This window comes from Artibeus jamaicensis, unplaced genomic scaffold (assembly GCF_021234435.1).
Source record: "Artibeus jamaicensis isolate MK-2021 breed Jamaican fruit bat unplaced genomic scaffold, CSHL_Jam_final scaffold_2172, whole genome shotgun sequence".
Lineage (NCBI taxonomy): Eukaryota > Metazoa > Chordata > Mammalia > Chiroptera > Phyllostomidae > Artibeus > Artibeus jamaicensis.
The window spans coordinates 2,714,399-2,736,209 of NW_026522031.1; the positions used below are offsets into that span (position 1 = coordinate 2,714,399).

General features: G+C 46.3%; 2 protein-coding genes across 2 annotated transcripts in view; one reads left to right on the forward strand and one right to left on the reverse strand.

The window, feature by feature from the left end:
- The window catches only part of DENND11 (DENN domain containing 11), a 56,058-nt gene extending 42,295 nt beyond the window's left edge, over window positions 1-13,763 (reverse strand). Inside the window, exon 1 of the transcript XR_008389973.1 lies at window positions 13,616-13,763. The gene's annotated coding sequence lies outside the window, so the exon portion shown is untranslated. The remainder of the gene's footprint in view (window positions 1-13,615) is intronic.
- On the forward strand, window positions 487-21,197 carry WEE2 (WEE2 oocyte meiosis inhibiting kinase). The gene is made up of 11 exons (XM_037139014.2): window positions 487-831; window positions 5,424-5,620; window positions 7,222-7,273; window positions 9,152-9,324; window positions 10,745-10,866; window positions 15,857-16,003; window positions 16,653-16,760; window positions 16,883-16,968; window positions 17,573-17,743; window positions 19,418-19,560; window positions 21,044-21,197. The coding sequence occupies exons 1-11, from the start codon at window positions 487-489 to the stop codon at window positions 21,195-21,197; spliced, it is 1,698 nt and encodes a 565-aa protein (XP_036994909.2).
- Window positions 21,198-21,811: the final 614 nt, after the last annotated feature.

Sequence of the window (21,811 nt, forward strand, 5' to 3'; positions counted from 1 at the left end):
CCAAGTGATGCTGAGTTCTGATGAACTTTTCTTAGCCACTAGGTAGGCGGGGATAGGAAGAGAGGAGAGGGTGAGATTTCTAAATGGTAGGTGTAAAGGAGTGAAAATAGTTTCTTCTTGGTGATGAATTTGTTCCTAGATTGGCTAACTGGTGTCTTTAAATCTGTGCCCAATTAAAGGAACCCACTGCCTCACGAGCATTTTGTAGCCCGTGGGTTCAGGGAGACTGTGTGTAGGATCTAGAAGTGTTTCAACATAACTTGGCTGTAATTGCTCAAAAAGTTGCTGGCGCTTTCTTTAATCAGAATGGGAATAAGGACAAGCTGGAAGCCTGCAGACCTGCGGTACTTAAGGGAGAGACCCACAGGTGTCTCCATGTGGCAGGCGGAGGGCGAGCCGGGCTGGCCGGAGGTCTCCTCCTTACCTGCATCTCCTCACTGCTTCCCTCGGCCAGGCCTCCCGCCTAGTTGTAGAGCTCAGGCCGAGATGGACTACCACAGTATTAACAAAGAACTAAAGCAGAAACTCAACTTCTCAGGTTGTGAAGATGAGGGTGAGAACAGAGAACAGCAGCAGGAAGGCACACAGGGCAGGGAGGCCCAGAGCGGCACCCCAGAGAAGTCCGAGGCTCCGGACTCAGAGGGCGAGTTTATACCTCCCAGGACACCCCTCGGTGAAGTACGAGAACTCCTACTTCAGGAAAAAGATGAAGGGAGTCCAGAGCCTGTTATGAGGACTCCAGTGTCAGAACCTCTCACATGCCCTGCCACGCCAGACCAGCCAGGTGACAGGCGAAATCTGCTACACTCTGACAGCCCCTTCACTCCCAAAGTGAGTAAGTTGTGGGGAGACGGACTCAGGTTCTTTCAGTGCAGCTGACAGAGAACAAGGACTCGGTCCTCTGCGTGTATGTGATAGATCTGCCTCCCAGCCTCTCCTATTCCTTATGTTTTTATTGGCGAAAATGAACAAGAGTTTAAAGTTTTCAGAAAACAGTTCCATGTCTCGCCGCCTGTCTTCTCAAAACCACTGGTGCCAGGGACTGTTCGGTGGAGGCCACGGATGAATGTGGGGTGGGGAAAAAGTTCCTCGCTAAAGACATGGGCCCCGGCAGGCAGGTTGAGATGCAGCGCCCGGGGCCCGTGCATGCCGCTCGGGAGAAATTCAAGGTCTCTGGCGATAACCCGGCTTTTTGCTCAGCCAATGGCAGAGACAGGACTAGAAACCTGATCTTTCGGCCTGAGCCTATGCTTTCCACGACGACAACTGGCTCTATCTTTATGTGATTATTTCCTAGTAGTTCCTCATATAGGAAGGTCCCTATTCTCTGTTTGAGCACGTGCGTGTCTCCTGGCTGCTGCTCTTCCCAGAAGGAAGTCCTCTCCCCTCCTGGGCCTTGTCAAGTTCAGGCTTCTGTTGTATCTGAGCAAAGAGGTGACCTGTTGACACGTCTGTATAAGCTGAAGATTGCAGAAAAGTAAAGGTCCCAAGTAGTTAGCATATTCCTTTATTCTTGTTGCGACTGGTCTCCTGCTACATCCTGCATATGGGTCATTAAAGCCAGGGCGGGGCAGGGTGGCTTCTAACGGGCTGGGCCCCGGTGTATGAGCCTGAGGGCTGGTATTAGCCCTGCTTTCTGCTGGCTCAGCGTGACATACTTCAGATCATCATGATGACATCTGTGCTTCTGAGGGCAGCACAGTCCCTGCCTGCAGGTCTCTCTAGTGCCCGCTGAGCGTGGGCACCGTGTTCACAGGGAGCACTGGGCTTCTTGTCCCCACTGTCAACAAACCGTGCTCATATGCTCACATGTCCCTCTCTGGGTTTTTCAATGGTCCCAATACCAACCAGCCAGTCATCCACTGATTTCTGTTTTGTTGACAACCCACAGTGAGCAAGGAACATAAGACACGGTGTCTGAGAGAGACGAGATGGGTCTACAGACACTAGGTAGTAGTTGCGTCAAGAGCGGTTCTCTGGGTGGACTGCTTCTCAGGAAAGATATGAAGGGGAAGGAGGCGTGTGAAGGTTGATGAAAGCTGGTGTGGTTTTGATGACTAACAAGCAGGTGGAGAGAGGGCTGAGGATGTGGTGCTGAGCAAAAGTACACAGGTAGGAAAACATGGCGTGTATATTTCATTCACTCGTTTAAAACTTAACTGAACACCCTGACATGCTAGCTGACCCTCTGCAGTCACACCCATTTACTGCCTTCAAAGAGCGCCCACAAAATAAAGATTAAGCACACACCCGAAACGATCATTCAAGTTCAGATCAGGTTTGCTAGAGGAGTGGTACCCATGAGGAGAAAGGATGGGGAATTAGGTCTCAAGACATCAGAGAAGCCTTGTCAAAGAAAGTGATGTTTGAGAGAAGTCTTAAAGAATGGGTTGGGGTTCACCTGGCAAAGAAGAAGGGACTGAGACCTTGAGGCCAAGGGAAAAGCGTCTACCAAATGATGGAGGGGAGAGGCCACGCTGCCCTGGGAAAACCACATGCTGCTCCATGTGACAGGTCTGTCCGAGACAGAGGGCAGGCGGCGAGGCCAGAGTCGGCAGGCAGGAGCTCCATCAAGGCTTTATCCTAAAGATGTTGAGAGGGCCATTAAGTGGTTTTGGGCAGAGGCACCTTGGCAAACTCATGACCTTCATATGAAGGACGGGATGGAGCAGGAGAGATTTGGTGGCCGGTGGTATTCTTGGTAGATTTGCTGAGAAAGGAGAAGAGCCTGAATTACAACAGTGATGAACGGAGAGGTGCTTAGGAATTGGTAACTGACTTAATGGAGGAGTCGAGGGAAAAAGAGACCTTGGGTGCAGTCGGGCCTCTTGCTGGTTTGAGTACAGGGTTTCTTGAATCATGGCAGGTGACATGAGAGGAGGTACAGGTTTGGCAAAAGCAGAGAGGTCAGGTAAATACTTGGCTACATGGGTCTGAGTACAGGAAAACACTAGAAGTTGGAGATCTATATAGGGACTTGGGTGTGGATAAGTCCGTGTGGCCTGAGTAAGAAGGGAAGTGGTTCAAGTGAGGGATCTTGGATGATGCCAAGATTTGAAGGTCAGGCAGAGAACAGAGTTCAGGAGGGAACTTGGCCATGTAAACGGGAAGGTACATACTTTATGAAGAATAGGGTTTGGGTCAGGGTCAGAGAAGAGAGGCCAGGGCAGTGATAACTGGGGATGTTACGCCCGAGACCAGGATGCTCAGGAAGGGAATGTTGGTTCAGCTCAGCCTCGCCCAAGGGACAGGACCAGAAATCACGTGAAGTGACTTCGGCTCACCATCAGGACTTCCTAGCAGGACGGAGATAGAGACAGAAGGGCTTCCTTAGGAGGGAGGGAGGCCCTTGTGGCTCTGTGACCACTTGGTGGAAATATAGAAGGGATTCAAGCATCGGGGCTAGTTGTACCACCTGGGCCTTTAAAGTTTTCTTCCCAGTCCCAAGACCCTGTGATGTTGTGCCTTAGTGGGGGGTCGCCACCTTCTCCCACCATCTCAGAAGTCAGGGGGCTATTTCCCCAATTCCCCCTTTCTCCTCTTAACCCTCTATAATAGAGCTGTTACCCATGGAATGAGCTAGACTGTCTGGGGCATATTTATACCCTCAACCTGGTCGTCTTTCCAGAAACTTTCAACCTGCTTCACTTCTCTGCAGTTCCATTCATAAATCTTGTTCCAAACTACATTCTTTTAAGTTTCTAAAGGGTTACCATGATCCTGCTATTCCTTCCCTGGACAGATGTCCTTCCCTGTATTTTAAGTGGGGATCACAAAACCCATCAGTCGTCACATTTTCAAACGAGGCATTCTGATATCGTCTGCCCAGATAGCAACACTTTTCCTTCCTTTTACCTGGAAGATGTCCAGGCCTTATTTGTGGTGCTTGGGATGTGGCAGCCAGAGCGTTCTGGTGGCAGCCGAGTCCCTGCTTCATGTAGGGCAGATGTGTTTACTTTCCACATGATGACCAACATCAGAAAAAAAAAGCTCTTTCTCAGGAATGGCTTTACTGTAATTCTAAATCCACTCCCTGAATCACATGACAACTGCGAAGTATTACACAGTTGCTCATCTTTGGAACCCACACTCGGCCCCATCATAAACGTGCCAGAAGACTGTTGTTGATGGCTCTCCGACAGCGTCCCCAGGCTCGTTTGTGCTTTGAACTCTAAGACACGTGTAAAACCCTCGTACAAACTCTTGACTCTGGCAGTGACATTGTTTTCTTCATTAAAAAAAAATGTTCGGGTGTTTTTGTTTTTTTTTTTGTTCGGGTGTTTTGATACGAAGAAAAATATAGTGTGTGCTCCACAGCTTCACTTCTGCTTGCAGCGATCATGTAGTATGTCCAAGTTCAATATCCATTTTTCTGCAGCCTCACGTTCTTTACGGTTACGTGAATGCTGTCATGTAGAGACTCATGTTGTGACCCACCTTCTGCATCTGCACTGAAAAGCCACGGGAGGGACTCTGGGAAGAGCAGAAATCTTTTAGAAAGAGCCTCACGGCACGGGACCAGGGCCCCCGTGTCCACTGTGTGCTCTCGAGGACCTGTGGTGGCTCTGGGCCCTGGCATGAGGTCACAGTAGCATCCTGCTGTCTCCTGGAGCTCCGTGTCCCTGACCACTCACTCCCCTCTGCTTCGAGGCTTAGTTTCTGGCCTGTGTTCTCCTCCTGCCTCCTGTTCCCAGTGGTTCTGTCCACATGTTTTTCGTCCTAGTGGTATGTCAGTTGCGGCCACTGCAGGGCGTTGAAGCTGAGGGGCTGAGAGTTACTTCTCAGTTTTTTTGGACATTTTTAACCCCACTCTATTTGGTGCCTACATCATAAGGGGAATTGGAAATTTCTCCTTCCATGTTTAGTTTACAAAATCTTTCCCTTAGCAAGTGATTATTTCTGAAACATGGATGAGCCGCTGCCTGATGGACCGTTCATCCCTAAAGAGCCAGAATCCACCTCGGCTCCCCGCCCAGTAGCCAGCCCTGCCTCAGCTCCTTAGTGGGCACCGAGCCCACATTTCGATAAACTGTACATTCTAAGAACACAAGCACCAGGTTCTAAAGTCATTTTCCTTTGTCTAAGCTTAAATGGCATCCTTAAAAAGTTGGAGGTAGGACTGGCGTTGGTGGTTTCCCAAGCTGCCTGTCAGAACTGCCCCTGCACTGGCCGGGGACATGAGAAAGTACAGCTTCCCATGCTGGGTCCACGGTCGGACTCTCAGGAGGCAGACTGGGAATCTGCATTCTTGTCAGAGGACCACTCATGAAGCGACTAGTTTACACGAAGCAGGTCACCTCTAAGGCCCCTTTCAGCAATGACAGTCTTTGGTTCAAATATCAACTAGCTAGCTGGTAGGCAACTTTTTTCTTTTCTGTTTTTGCTAACCCCGTTCTGATCTGCCTTTTGCCGTCCTCCTCCAGGGCCAGCTGAGACAGTCCGTGATCGCCTCAACAGGGAAACTGCCCTCCCGAGGCTCTAAGCACTTCAGGCTCACACCTGTTTCCTTCACAGATGAAGCGACCTCATCGGGTCTGGTTAATATTAACCCCTTCACCCCAGAGTCCTATAGGAAGCAATTCCTTCAATCCAGTGGCAAGAGGAAAATCCGAGGAGATGTGTAAGTATGCTGTGGCCCGAGACCTTGGAGAACTGATGGAGGAAGGGAGAGTGTTAAAGCGAGACCAGGAACAAGAACTCGGCTAGGGTGACCTTGACGTGGGTTACAATATCCCCTCCTTCCTACGTGTCAGCATTGGTCTCCACGGGCTTTACCGTGGAGGCTCCAGCATCTTCCCCTTCTGAACTGTACTGTACGGTGGCTTCCCCATGAAAGGACAGCGTGGAGAAAGCAGTAGACCTCTGACTTCCACTAGGGAGTTAAACGGGCTATGGAATTGCCTCAAGGAATCACCTCTGGCAATAGAAGGGTAGCAGGTGGGGAAGGTGGAGTTCACACTTTGGAGAGTATATCCCATTTCTAGTCTAGCTTGTCTCACTGCTGATGGGAGCTACGGGGCAAGGATTTGAGCTTCTCCGAAGGTGATGGAAGATGGGCTGAAGGGAAGAAGACAGAGTTGCTTTCAGAAGTGCTAAACATGGAAAGCCGGCTGCACTATTGTGCATAATCCTCAGGGGCATCTCTTCACTACGTCTCTCCAAGGCTGCTTTCTTAGAGCACGGAGCCACCTCGAAACAAAGGAGCCAGTCATTTGTGCGGCCATGAACTCAGCAAAATAATGCACTGCTGACAATCTGAAGTTCTCGGAGCATTTCATGTGTTCCCTTGAGCTATTTCTTTTGGGATCAATGACTACATGTTACCCAGCCTTGGGCCCAGAATAGGTTTTCTCAACACTGCCTCCAGGATCTTAAATACAGACTTCAGTGCAAGTAAACCACCCACGCTTGCCGCCAAGAATTGAATTGGTTTTAGCCATTGAGGATTATTTATAAATCATCAGAATGAATGTTTTCACTTGTCACTGAAGCCAGTCTCGGACTAGACAGTTAATCTGAACTCCTGGCAATGAAATTGGTGACAATTTGGTAATGTTACCTAGTGCTTCTGAGAGGGTATTTTTCTTATTTATTGTGTTGTTACTTTCTAAAGTTTCGAGTGTAGTATGATTTTGAGTTAGAAATGTCAAGCATCAATTTATTTCCATGAGTGCGATGCCTTCCCTTTGCCATTACCACCCCGTACTTCTCCAGAAGAAAAATCTCTAGCTTGGCTGATGCAGGCATTAAAATCTTGCAAACAGGATGTTTGTCAGAGACTCCAGCTCACAGGAAAGTAATCGACAACATGTAAGCCAGCGTCAGAGCTCCTTCTGCTGTAGTAACACTCTGCCCATGAACCTCATCCACACAAAGCCAGGCTCGGGGGGAGGTGGGTGTTGGAAGGGGCAGGTGCAGGGTGGCGGTGAGGACCACCGACGGATAGTCTCACGTGTTCTGTGCGCTTTCCCGTCCCCCAGTTCTCAGCAGATGTTCTACTTGCCTGAAACCCCGCTTCCTTTATCTGGCTCCTACCCATTCCTGGAATCCTAGCTTACATATCCTCTCTTTGGGGAAAGACTTTGGCTCTTGAAATAATTCATTGGGAACTGTCTACAGTATCCCTTGATGTCTTGTTCTTATCTTCTTGTATATCTTCAATATACAGTAAGTGCTAATTGTATACCAATAACACTTTTTTTTAAATTTTTTTTTTTTTAGCGAGGAAGCTGATCCAGGGGAAGGCAAGGCAGATCAAGAGCTGCCTGCGAAGGTGAGTGCCATCCTGTGTCCGATATGCTGTAGTGACAGTCATTTCACTCTCTTCCCCCTCTCGTCTGTCCCTCCCCCCTTCCTTTCTTCACTTCTCCCCACTCCCAACACTTTGTGGCAAATGCGCTTTGCATCTGAATTTATCTGGGCTCTCATCAGGGTCTATATTACTAGCTAGTTGTTACTTCACCTGACAGTGTCTGATAGGTATATTGCTGAATCATTACCTTGGAGTATTTTTATATTAAAGGTTATTGCTTTTGTCTTTGATCTGGGGGGAAATTCTATCTGCAGAAGGTAGAGAAATAAAGGGAAAATCAAGATATCTAAGGTCCCAACAAAGAAAAACAGAACAGAAAAAAATAGCATGAAGCCAGAGGTTTCTATGTAAAAATTTTAGCTCTTCAGTATGTCAGTATTGATTTTTATAATCTGACAATTTTTGATTTAGTATTTCTTATTTGATAATCCAACCTGATAAAATAGCACTGTAAATATCATCACCACAAATGTTTACTGTGGCCATAACTATAATAGCGAAAAAACTAAATAAAATAAAAACGGGAGGAGTGCTAAGTGTCCAATAATAGGATGGCCAACTAAATTACAGTTAAAAGTCGGTGGGATATTGCACTGCCATTAAGATGTTTACTGTCAAAACATGGCTGTTCAATGGTCAGTGCACAAAAGGGGAGAGGAGGGGTCGAGTTTGAGGGGTGGACGGCAGGCTGGCTTATTTGGTGTTGGAGGTGAGGATGGGAAGGTAGTGGGTGGGTGATTGGTCGGTGGCCTTGAGGCCTCTGATCAGAAGGGGTCCTCAAATGAAACACTTAGGTGTATCTGATTCTGCAGTGTTCTTCTGCAGAAATGATTCTTACTATTACAGGAGATGGAGGGAGGGCTGGTAGCTTCAGCAAATCCAGACAGGGAGGAACCAGAGCTTGAGACTGGCTTGGGGCAATGGGAGGGGCAGATCTTGCTGATGAAGACTGGTGTTGGATGTCGAAAATGAAGAGCTAGGGAGAGTCAAGGGTTTTAAAACTCAAAGTTAGATGAAAAAGAGTTCTTGTTCACGGAGACACTGGGATCATGCTGACTTTGTGGAAATAAATCAGCTTGGATGGAGATTCACAGAAATTTATGAAAATCAGAGCCACCATTTACTGAGAATTTACTCTGTGTTCTGCATTGTGCTAAGTCTCTCTATCACTCTCTCACTTTCTCTCTCACTCACTCAGACACAAGCACACACCCTGAGATTGATAGTTGCTATCAACCTCATCTGACAGATGGGAAAGCTGATTCACCTGAGGTTATTTACCAGCCAGGCAATCAGTGATGTTGCTACTTGCCCAGTGGGGGAGGTGGTTTCTATATCTAGGCATGCAACCTGAAATGATCCAGTTGACAAGTGTTTTCCAAGCTAAGATTTTCGAGGAAGCAAACTGAACACAGGTATAAGTATGCTTACTCAACTCAAGATAAAGAACATTAGCAGCCAGAGCGTGAGGCATTGCAGAGAGGGTGAAAGGGAGGCTGGTGGGTGATTTGGTTTTGTTTTCTTCCAGCATGCTCTACCCAGGCCTCGGTCAGTGTTTCAGCCAAAGGGCAGTAGCTCCTCCGGCTGTGAGGAGATGCGTCCCCTGCAGACACATACAGGTCTGAACAGTAAGGCCAGCCAGGAAACGAAAGCACAGAGAAGGCAGCCAGCAACTGGGGAGGTTCTTGCTGCCATGAATATTGATACGGACAGAATCCAATGGATTGCCCCAGATGTCTTTTTTGAAAACTTAAGAGAAATTTAGGAATCTTCCTCAATTTTATTGCTCACAGTTTTTTTAGGAAGGACCATTTTAACTATTCTACTAAAATATTTCAGAGATGTGTCCTACGAGAGACTGACATGACTTCCCGCTACGAAAAAGAGTTCATGGAGGTAGAAAAGATCGGGGTTGGGGAATTCGGCACAGTCTACAAGTGCATTAAGAGGCTGGATGGATGTGTTTATGCAATAAAACGCTCCATGAATTCTTTCGCACAATTATCAAATGAGTGAGTACCTTTGGAAACACAGACTTGGATTTGGAAAGCATTTTTCTTGTCAAAATACTTTGAATAATAGCACAGACGTTATGAAAAACATTTGCTGCTTTTAAAGACCACCCTGCCCCCTCCATTGTCTGTTATCTCACATTTGTAACCTTTCTGAGTTTTCCAGAGCAGAGATGAGTTACTTCCTAAAATACACCACGGTCGTTTTGGGTCATTTTGTGGTGTGTGTATGTACATGTGCTTGTGTGGTTTCTGTGGCTTTTACCCTTGGCCTTAACAGCTTTTAAAAAATTAATAGATTTATGGAACTACCTTATGGTGTCTGTTCAGTTCATCAGAAATATTGCCAAGTAGGAAGTTATTGTTAACTCCTTGGTTTATCTCTACTTTGTATTAATGGTGAATTCAACAGGCAAGTTTCAAGAGTTACAAGAAAAGACTAACAGAAATTTAAATTTCATTCCCAGAAGTCATTGTTCTTCCTTTTCCCAAGTAAAACAAATCTTTTCAGACTCAGCCAAAGCTTTAAATGAACTGTGGGGATATAATACTTAAGCCAAATCTGGGATTATAGATTTTGGAATTCTTCATTTTTATACTGAAACTCATCAAATACTGTACTTCGCTTTTCTTGTGTTGGATTTCCTATTCCACAATAAACATTCCTCTCCAAGACTGTCCCTGTGATTCCATATTGGCTGAGTTTAATATTGACTTGGACTGTCTGGCCTTCATGGAGAAGATGGAGGGTCCATGACAATATCCACAGTCAAGTCCACGGTGGTCGTCTTGTGAAGCCCATCAGGGTATTGTGATTATGATACAGTGAAATAAAGATCCAAAGCATATTTGCTGTTGAGATGGCACCACCTAAGCCTCCTCTACTTATGCCATGTTTGACCAAAAATCACAGCCTCTGGTACCAAGATGACCAAGGTTCTGGTCTGAGGCGTCCTATCACTGGCTTGACTTTGGGCTGGTCACTGAATTTTCTAAAGCACAGGTGGCAAACACAAGGCCCGTGGGCCGAATCCGGCCTCCACCTGGTTTTAACCAGCCCGGCACCTTGTTTCTACCCAGTGGCGGTGCCGAGCTCTTGCTTACCTGTTAAGGAGTAATTACATTGAGACAGTCTTAAAATTACATTTGGCCCTTTGAAGGCAACCGAGAGGCTAATGTGGCCCCCGGTGAGAATGAGTTAGACACCCCTGTGTCAACTCAGGGGCTTTAGAATCTAAAGCCTTTATTCTTGCCACTGTATCTTACTGGTAGTTATGAAAATTAGACATAAAATAGTAAGCAAGCAGTAAGCATTCAAGAAGTGTTCTGATGTTGTTAATAATGCTCCGTGTCTTGTCTTTTAAAAACATTTGCATGTCTATTGCCTTGGTTCATTTTTCTCAATGCTTTCCTACCTCAGGAATTCGGCTCTGCATGAAGTTTATGCTCACGCGGTACTTGGTCATCATCCCCACGTGGTCCGTTACTACTCTGCGTGGGTAGAGGATGACCACATGGTCATTCAGAACGAATACTGCAATGGTAAGCATGCGGACTAACAGTGACAGAGAGGGAGATGAACTTGTAAGTCTTTGGAAGAAAATCTCTGCCTCTTCCTTGTAGCTTATGCCAGGTTTGATGCCCACATGTCTGCACTGCCGTTTTGCTTGGAAGCAGAGAGCTGGAGGACATGGGTTGTGTTGGACAGGGACTTCATGTTTATTCTATTACACATCGCTCTTGAAGGTGATGAGTAGCTGATTCACAGAAGCTATCACTCCGTTCACACTTTACTTAATGCTAGAGAACTTTGATCTCAGTGGTTTGAAGGGGAAACCATCCTTTTACAATTTGCTAGGTATTCTGAAGGCATAGTTCCCACCATTTCAGGGGGAGGAGGCGGTGCATTTATACAGCCAACTTTCGATTACTTTTCAAGTGGACTGCTGAGTTTGGGAACTGGTCGTGTTTCCCGCTGCTGCTTTCCTTTGAGCTGTAGTGTTTTCCCCAGAGTAGGGGCGTAGGATGAGGGGCTGGGTCTGAGACTCAGGGACTCCAGATCTGTTCTCCTAGACCCTCCAGGACGGTCCATACAGGGTAACCAGTAAAACTTTTTCTGGACTCCTGAAGTCATGGAGTGGTCTTCTGGTTTAGCGTATTTCTAATCCATGATGAAGGGGCTGACTTAACAGCAGCCATGCGTTGTTCTTGGAAATACCTCTCATCAGAAAGTTCGGTGGTAAAGTATAAAAGTGCCACCGTACTGAATAGAATCTTGCCACCATCTGGGGAGCAGCAGTCCATATTCCAGCCTGGTGATACTGGATAAGGGCATCCCTCCTCCCCCAGCACGCCTCCCCCCGAGCCCCTTCACTGGCCCGCAGTCCATCTTCCCGGAGCATGCACACCCAGCCTGGCTTGTGAGCATGGGGATCGGTGATCGAGCTTCATCACTGCACTGGTAAATACCCAGGTGGGTCAGTAGATGGCATTATGAAATGCTACAATCATATACAATGGTGCAAATGTCCTGCAAAATCATGATTTGGCATTTCTCTTGTTATTTCCTTACAGCCTGATTTCTTTGTAGCCTTGTCTGTGACTTTGTGGGGTTTTCCTTCAATAAGCTCACCCCGAGCTCCTCCTCCTCAGTCTCTCTGAGATAAAAAATGGACTCTTTATAGTGGGGATTGAAAAATTGAGAAGTTTCTTATCACCTCCTCTTCCTAATTTCCCTTATCATGACCCAAGATTCCTTGTTCCTTTCTTCCTTCTCTCTATAAGAATACTGGTCTTATTTCTGTTATTTCGATGACTTTTAGCTACTAACAAAAATAATGTCAAGCAACAAAAATCAATAAAGCAAACCAAAAGAGATTTGGGGCAATGCAAAGATTTCCAGGTGGCAAAAAATGAGATAGAATGATTGTCGCTCTTATAACTCATCTTTTCATTCTTTTCAACATTCCAGTACCTTCTACAGGCTGGACACTGTATTAAGCTCTAGGTAAGGAACACTGTACCTAGAATGAGATAAGGTAAGTCCTTATCTTCTAGGAGCTTTATTCCACTTGCTCCATTACAGTGACTACACAAGAAACAACTAGGTGCAAAGCCAGATGGTACAACTATGGATAAAAAGCTTTCAGAGAGGATGACTGTCAGCACGAGGCATCGTGGAGTGGTGGGAGGGGCTGGGGCTTTTGGGCTGGGGCTTTTGCGCTGGGCAGACCTGGGGCTGAAGCCCAGCTCTGCTGCACGCTAGTTGTATGATCGCTGGGATGTCACTTAATCTTAGAGTTAAGAGACTAGTAAGTATTTAAGGGAGTAGTTTGACAATTAGCAACCATCTACATCAAACGCTAGCACAGTGACAATACCCAATACAGAGTAAGACGTCTGCAGTAGTTGTGATTAGAGTGGTCTCAGAGAATCTCCTACAGGAGGGAAGACTTGCAGAGGATTATGAGAGTTCAGGGAAGGACTGGGAAGACTTCTAGTTAGGGGACAGCCTGCAGGCAAAGGCCATGATGGTAGTGGCAGTGGGTCTGGCCTCACAGACAGTAGGGACATGATGGGACAGAAGAACCCCTATAGCAGGAAATAGCAGCAAGGTGAACTGCAGGAAGACCAGCGAGGGCCGTGAAAGCCAGGCAGTGGAATCTGGACTGGAGGTGACAGATTATGAGCAATCACTGTCTATTCGTCGTGCTGCTCCACTAACTCCACTGAGTACTCACCAAGCAAAATGTAACTGATTTCTCCAGATGTAATTCACATATTCTGAACCTTTCCAGTGTGAACTGATCAGGGGAAATAAGGCGTGCCCTTCTACCTTGTCTTGTCTGTAGCTATGGATACTCCACGTTGAGACTTTGCCCTGTGGCTCTAAATAAAAGATGAGTCTGAAGAATCTGTAAGGCAGCAGAGTAGCCAGTGCCTCATTCCTTCTCCTCCCTTCACTCCCCCGGGGCCCCCTACCTTCAATTTTTCCTCCTCATGCCCACCTTCCCCCTGTGCCTCCAGCCTGTCATAGCATCAGGCCGGATCATACACAGCTATGGCTTTAACTCAGACGGTAAAGAAGACGATTGAGATAACTTCGATTGTAACTACTAAGGACTAGCAGTCATCTATTGTCTCTTCAGAGCCCTGAACCAATGAAGGAAACCAGTGTTCCCTCCTCCTCCCCCAACCCTCGCCAAAATCCCCTACAAGTCACCGCAGGGTCAGCCTAGGCAATCGGAAGGTTTTCAGTAGCAGGCTGATTCTGCAACCACCGGGATCCTACCTGATTCAGGATTGGACGACGGGTCTCTTACAGGCTGTATTTTCTAGTGACATCTGTCTTCTGTCACTGAAGTTTGGCAGAGCATGCTTATCTAGAGGGTGATTCTCACGTTTGTCCGAGTGATGTGACATCCGGAAGTCGGTGTCCCCTGTGAAATGCCATGAATACTGGTGATACTTTCCACCAAACCAGGAACCCTTTACCAGCAGCAAAATAAACTTGTGTTGAAGGCAGCAACATCAAACCAAGATTGTGAGACTACAAGTGTATGAACAAAATATCCTGCTAAATTGTTGGTCTGCATTTGCTATTTCTTACTATGTATTTAGTTTGGTATCAGCCTCATGAGCAGACAGGAAAACGTTGATATATTTCTCTTAAGGTCTTATTTTTTCCTGCCAAGAGGGGAAGGACCTTTATTTTATCTAAAGGAAGGAATTCAGCAGCTCATCTCCTGAAGGTGGTATGAGAAGCGCTCCCCAGAGCTGGCTGATCCGTTCCAGGGCCCAGAGCTGGCAACGGCCACCTGCAGGGCCTACCTGGGGTTTGGGAGCTGAGGCTCCAGTGTAGTTTGGTGAGGTCAGCAGGGGTGATGTGTGATGTTTACTGTCCGTTCAGTATGGCTATGTGCGCGCGCGTGCGCACACACACACACACACACATACACACATCCTTGTTAACACGTGCTGTTTAGTAAAGAGCAGTTAATTGTGCCCTTCTCCGAGAAGTGGACAATCAGCATTAGCTGTAACTAAAAAGGGCTATTCAAATACCTTTGCATACAGCATACAAGGGTACTTTTCAGTAACTTCTACTATTTTTAATGATTGCTTGGCTAACTTTAATATTACCTACAGAACTTCTGAGTAATTATGAGGGCTGCCAGCATGGGTCACCCTCACTAAGTACCTGCAGTTCTTCAAGGGGTTAGAAATGTTTCTGCTTCTAATCCACAAGCACATGTCACTGGGTTTCTGGGTGCTCCCAGCATGCTTCTTTCTTTCCATACCTATTACGGGACCCTTGACTCAGTCTTTCTCGTCTTTCGGTCGCCAGGACAGACATTCTGATCAGAAAATATTTATTATGTGCCCGACCTGGGGAAAGGGGAGAAGCAATGCAGGCCCTGCGCCAAAGGGGCAGAGAAACGAGAGGTCAAGTGGACAGGGGCCTGGACACGGCCCTCCCCCCCTTGTCCAGCCTCAGAACCTCACCTGCAAACTCGGTCTCGTGGGGACTTTGTTTTCAACAAGCTCCAACACATTCTTCACTTAGTCTTCCTTCCTTTGTAATTAATGTCATCTCTAGTGCATACGTTCTTTTCTACGAAGGTTCCCAGGGTGGAAAAAACCACCTTTAGTCCCTCTTTGTGTTTCTGAAAGGGGCTGAATTTATTTCCTTTCTGGACTTATTTTAACACGACAGATCACTCCTCAAATTCAGTTTTTTCATGGGATATTCTTAAGTATGGATTTCCTTAAAAACACCATTGCTGTCTGAGATCCTGTTCTGATGTGCACTCGAAGGGTGGAACTATGGGCTCTGTAACTGCCAGGGAGACACAGGGCTTTGTACTTTTGCCCGAAGGGGCTACTGATAAATGCTAATTAATGCAGTAAGGGGTTCAGACACGTTCTACTGCCTCAGTGCAGGGCCATCAGGACCAGGTGGTCAGGTGAGCCCAGGCCTCATGTCCTACGATGACAGGGACAAAGCAGGAGCCTACAGTTGGGGCACAGACACAGTGACATTTCATATTTCCCTTGGGCCAGCAGTCCTGAAAGGTTCTCATTTCATGATATATTTTTCAAAGGAATTAAACTTAGAATCAATTACATTAAAATTACTCATGGGCTATAATGACTGGATTGACACTGGCATGAAATTAATCATCACGCCAATAGTAACTGTGTGAGTAAGGCTGACTGGCCTTCTGGTTAATGACTGGGCGAGACTTTGAAAATGTTAGTCGAGGCGTACCCAAGGCCACATATTGGTTATTGGGGACACAACACTTTCGTCTCCTCTTTAAAAGCCCTGTAACCCTTCTCTCTAACATGCCTGTGGTGTGGACAGGGGGAGATACTATGTTTTGCATTGACACTGCAGTCATCTAGACTTGCGGGATGGGGTTCATTCACGAATTTATCGATTGTTTACTGTGCTTTCATCTGTGAGATTTCTACCTTTTCTCTCATTCTGTGGTGGTGGGGGGTGCTCTCCTTGCCTGTTCTTTCCTAGGTGGGAGCCTGCAGGCTGCCATAGCTGAAAACACCAAGTCTGGCCATCATTTTGAAGAGTCGAAACTCAAAGACATCCTTCTACAGACTTCCCTGGGGCTCAAGTACATCCACAGCTCTGGCATGGTGCACATGGACATCAAACCGAGTCAGTACGGCTCCCCTTGGCCCCATTTAGTCCTCTCCATGCTCCAGACAGAATCCGTGCCTGTGTGTCTATCCAACGTCAAAGGCGCCACTTGCTGGCCGAATCCTTTCCTTTCACGCATTTCCCCTAAACAAGTTCAGTTAGATGACTTTCACCATTTTCTCCCTGGGCCCAGGGAGAAAAGACTCTTTCCCAGATAGTGAAGCTGAGGTATGAAAATAAGTATTTAATGTACTCCACAGATCTGAGTGACCACATGTTGGGTACGTCCTGTGTTTACTGGTCCTAGCCCTTTCACACTGAGTGAAGGGAGCAGAAATGAATGGTCTGGGCCCTCATCAATGTGAAACTCAAGGGAATGTTGTTACTGTATCCTGGGTTTTCCCCCTCATTTCTTTGTTTTGAGGCCACCAGCCTCTTTGGAGGATGGGGTCATGTCTGATGTCAGTTTCACTTAATGAGGTGTCAATCATTGAGCAAACTGCTCATAGGTAGTGTGAGAGATTCCAGAGAAGCAGGTAAACCTCGTACTGTTGTAACAGCCACACAGAAGAGGAAGAGAGGAGAGTGGCGTGATGGCAAATCCAAAAGGCTGTTGGGGTGAAAAATCTTAGGAATCATTATTTATGTCAATCCTGTATTTTTGCAGGTAACATTTTCATTTGTCATCAGATGCAAAGTGACTCTCTGACAGTCCAAGAAGAGACTGAAAATGACACTGACTGGTTTCTCTCTGCTGATGTGATTTACAAAATCGGTGAGTCTGCCTTGTATCCTCACCTGCATTCTATTTTCCTACAAAATTTATACTTATGACTCCATCTGTTCCCGTTTTAAGAAAGCCATGCTTTTAAGGAGCTCTATTTCTTTCTCTTTCAGGAGACTTAGGTCTTGCAACATCAATAAGCAAACCCAGAGTGGAAGAGGGAGATATTCACTTCCTGGCTAAGGAGATTTTGCAAGAGGTATAGATTAGGGGAATGGAGGCTGTTTTGTAACCCACCGAACCTTCTGACGCTCAAAGGAAAAAAAGGAAAAGTACATATTTATAATTTAAACTCATGTTATCCCTTTTCCTATTCTGAATGGAGACCAAAGATAGGAGAGCAATTTTCCCCAAAAAGCATGAGGGAAGCCGGCTCATTCGTGGATTAATCAGTATCTGTACTGTTCTTTTTAAAGGTTCTCTACTGTTTCTAGTATTTTTTAGAATTCCCAAACTTATGGATTGCCCAGTAGGAAGGCAGACTGTACGGGTCCAACCTGTCATCATCACACTACTTATTCTTTGACAGTGTGCCAGCTCTGGTCATTAAGAAGGCCTTTAGTCACTGCCCACCTCCCAGGATGTCTGTGGGGTCGGGCCCAGCACAGCGGTGTCAGTGGGTGGATTGTGCTCTGCCCTCTGTCCTCCTAGAAGTAAACCTCTCACCACCATGGATGCGCCCTTGCCTTTTGAGTCTGTTTAAGCCCACATGCACTCAGATGAACCTTTCTCACCATGTGTATTTTGGTCTAGACTCATGCCACTCGGCAAGCCAACTGGCCTGCCTGTCTTCTGTTTTGCAGGATTATCAGCATCTCCCCAAAGGAGACATATTTGCCTTGGGACTGACGATGGCAATGGCTGCGGGCGCAGAGCCCTTACCCAGCAATGGCGCCTTGTGGCATTACATCCGCCAGGGTCACCTTCCACGCATTCCTCAGGAGCTCTCAGGAGAATTCTACAGTCTGCTCAAGGTGATCTCTCTTGTGACACGAGGAGATGAAATATATATGTATTTTTTTAAAAATGAGTAATGACGAGTGGGTGGGGGAAGGGAAGTGGAAATGTTGGAAGTGTCACTGACAGAAGGAAAAGGGCTCACGACCGGGAAGCCAGCAGAGACGCGGTGGATCGAAGGCTTCTCCAGGATGTTTAGAGACTATCAGAAAGACAGTTTATGCCACAGTTTAAAAATCTGCTTACAGTCTTTCCATTTGTCTTTCTGAACAACCCTGTGAGGTGGACAGTTGAGAAAGTCAAGGCTCACAGTGGTTTCCTGACTTGTAATCTACCTTCGATAATCAATGAACTCCCAAATCAAACCTGGTCTTTTTGCTTCTATTTTGGGATTTTAACCATTGTCAATGGTAGCAGTGATGTGATCACTAAACAAAAAAATCAAACAAACAAACAAAACCCCTGAGTTTTGAGTATATAGGAGAAAGTATGAGCTAATTTACTGATTAATAAGTGACAATACCACCAACCATTTGAGCTACTGGAAGAAAGGTAATGTCAACTCAGGAATCTGCATGTCACTTGTACTCAGTGATATCTGAGTGTGTGTAGGGACAAGGGAAGGGAGGTCTCACACTGAAAGAGGGTGGTACAAAAAAATCTACACTGGCGAGAAGCTTAACTAAGAAAAGAAAATATGTAAGACTTACTTTAGGGCTTAAGGAACAAGATCCAGGAAGATCCCTAAAACAGCCTTAGAAATAATCTACCTTCTTGGAGATTAATTTTGAGTTTCACGGTTTGCCTGAAAACTTCAAATTTAATTACAAACTTGTCCCGCCTCACTTCTACTTTCCTGACAGGAGGAGGCAAACCCTTCCTCACAGTGGTCTTTGTTCATAGTGCGACCACCTAGTTTTATGGGTAAGTCACCCTCCAGGTTAGCAGGAAATTATTGAGTGCCTCAGTTCCGGCCCTGTTCGAGATGGTACCTATATGTTAATTCACTTAATCCTCACAACAGTCCAGAAGGTGGATATTGCTCTCCCAAATACCAGGAAAGGGAAACCGAGTTTCAGCATAGGGAAGTGACTTGCTCCAGACGACAGAGGTGATGGTGGAACTGGCTCTGAACCTCAGTCCCCAGATGGAAGGTTCATTACATGACACTGCTAACTGCTGCATGTAATTCAGTGTTTTCTCCTGCCTTCAGGTCATTTTAGGTTCCAGACACCCACCCCTACCTGAAGACAAGTGCTGTAGGGATATATTGTCACGGTGCAGTATCTTTAATTAATTTTACGTGAGAAAGGAGCGTGCTGTGGTAGAAAGCAAGCAGACTGGGAGCTGGGTAACCTGGATTGTAGTTTCGGTCCCGCCAAAAACTTAGACAAGCCACTTTTTATTTCAGGACCCATTTCTTCCTGTTGAAAATCAAGGCATTAGACTAGTCAGTCATCCAACCTGCTCCAAACTATGATACTTAAAGATAAGTCAGATCTGGTAGATGACTGATGCTACCAGATGCGGATGGTGGCCTGTCCCAGGTGGAGCAAAGTTGTCATCTATTTCCTCCCTCTGTGCAAAGGAGAAGCAGAGTTTCAGCCAAGCCACCAGCAGAAGCTGGCTCGGAGTTGGCCTGGGTGGGGAGATTCCTCAACACTGAAGCTTCTGTTTCCTTCGGTCATCAGAGCATGATCCACCCGGACCCGAGGGAGAGGCCCTCTGCAGCGGCTCTGGCTAGAAGCCCAGTTCTCCGCTCCTCGCTGGGAAAAGCAGAAGAGCTCCAGCTGCAGCTTAACTTGGAAAGGATGAAGACAGCCACACTGGAAAGGTAGCTGTCGGGTGTTGCAGTGGAGAAAGAACCTGCTTGTGTGCTACTCATACTGATATGACTGGAGTATCTTCTCTATGGATGTGAGGGGAAGCCAATATTACAATACGTAGGTCTCCACCCAGACAGAGAGTAGCAGCATGAGGCACGGGGCTGGAGGCGCAGTGACTGAGCGCGTTCAGTTAATGCGAAGGAAGCAGAGTGAAGAATACAGGGAATACAACTGGGAAAGAAAACGTAGTAGGGTTCTGAGTGGCAGCAGGTGTTCTAGAAACTGATGGATGAACTCCAAGTGCGAGGGGACCTTCGTTAAGGTGGGAAGAGACCTATTTCAGAATTCCATTAAATTTCAGAGACAGGCAGCTATTCCCTGTTGGTATGTGTTCAGAGGAAGAGATAATTTTTCAGACCAACAGGAGCAGTCTGATTACTTCTTCATATTAGCTTGTGTTCATGGGCGCATTCCTTCATTAATGTTCCCTCATTAAACAAATGGGAACTAATGAGATGGGGTGGAGCTGGTATAAAGGGCTGAAGGCACTTAAAAGTGATTGTTATATACACTGTGCATTCCTGAAAATATAAAAGAAGATGAAAAATGGTTCATGTGTAAAATAAGCTCTAGAAGTCCAGCTTCTTTTGGATACACAATCCATCTTAGAGTAATTAACTTGAAAAGGTCCCAGAATGATTTCTTGGCAATGACCTGTGGAGACTCTAAGCTTTTAGTCAGGCAATTCTTCCTAACAAGCAACTTAGTATCTTTTTGCTCTCGTTTTGGATTCCATCTTCCTAGCTAATAAACAAAAGACACACACACACACACACACACAACAAACACATTATCACAGGAATGTAAGTTTTCCTTCAGGTGTGCTGTGTATAACCTATGAACCCACCTATACGGGAACAGGTGACTGTCATCAGTAATGACCAGTAATGAGCACCCATCATAGAGCAAGGTCAGCTGCCTTCTTGCCATTGTCTAGACCAGGGGTTGGCAAACTATCCCATAAAGAGCTAGGTGGTAAATATTTTATACTCTGTGGGCCATTTGATCTTGGCTGCCATACTCAACTCTGCCACAGTAATGTGAAAGTGGCGGTAGGAAACATGCAAATGAATGAGGGTGCTAAATTTTCCAATAAAACTTTATTAGCAAAAGTAGGTGGCTGGCCAGATGTGGCCCAGGGGCTGTTGCACTGTGCTTTCATATATAGCTTGTAGCTCTGCTCCCACCCCCCCAACTTTTTTTTTAAAGACCACCCATGCCCCGATCAGCAGGATTTGGGAAACTAACTGGCTGTGTGTGGTGGCCATGTTCTAAGACAGCCACAGGAGCGGACTTTCCGTTCCGTGTACAGCTTAAGGCTGCTTTGTGTACATACTGAAGTAAAAAGAAATACCTCTTCTTACGTCAGTGTTGATCATAAATATCTCTAATTTAGGATGGAGTAACGTGTTTGTCCTCTTTCATTGCCAGGAAACTGAGAGAAGTCCAGCAGGCCCTTTCCCCCCAGGAAGGCCAGAGTGACCCCAAGGTCTTGGAGACCCCCCCAGGATCACGCACCAAACGCCTGGTGGGAGGAAAGAGCGCGAAGTCTTTGAGCTTCACCTATGAGAAGCCTTTGTCCTAGGGACTCATTTCACACCGACCCATAGTAAACACTGACTGTGCCAGACTCCCTCTTGCAAGTGGAAAGATTAACCAACTTGAACGCCCGAAGATGTCAAAAGTATTCCCTAATCTAGCACTTATAGCCAAGATCCTAAAGCTACTGAGGCATCGTCCTACAGCACTGGTCACAGGCACAGTAATCTCCTGTTGTTATACTCCTAACGCCGCCCACCCAGAGTCCATTTCTCACATTCATTGGGCACAACGGGAAAGCATGGGCTTCTGAACTCACGGGAGAGAAGGAATCAGCAGCCCTTGCTGCAGCCTGTGCATTAAGAGGCTGCTCTAGCTAATTACCCAGGAAGGATCCCAGTGGCTCTCCCTGCACATAGAAAGACACACAACCTTGTTTGAATTGAGGCATCAGCTTACAAGAAAATGTACCTGGATTTCAACAAATGTCTCCTAGGCTGTATGATGGTATTTGTGAAAGAATTCTCAGCCACTTTAGTTTTCCTACTGTGTTCTCTGAATGGAGATGATCTCTTTCTCAGATCCTGTATTTATTAAGTATAAATGACTTCATCATTATTTGAGGCGAGCAGAAATAAGACTACATGTACCTTGAAGTTT

Coding starts and splice junctions, on each gene's coding strand:
- WEE2 (XM_037139014.2), top strand. CDS start 487: ATGGACTACCACAGTATTAACAAAGAACTAAAGCAGAAACTCAACTTC. Junction 9,325..10,744: donor TTCGCACAATTATCAAATGA/GTGAGTACCTTT, acceptor TTCCTACCTCAG/GAATTCGGCTCTGCATGAAG. Junction 16,969..17,572: donor CTAAGGAGATTTTGCAAGAG/GTATAGATTAGG, acceptor TCTGTTTTGCAG/GATTATCAGCATCTCCCCAA.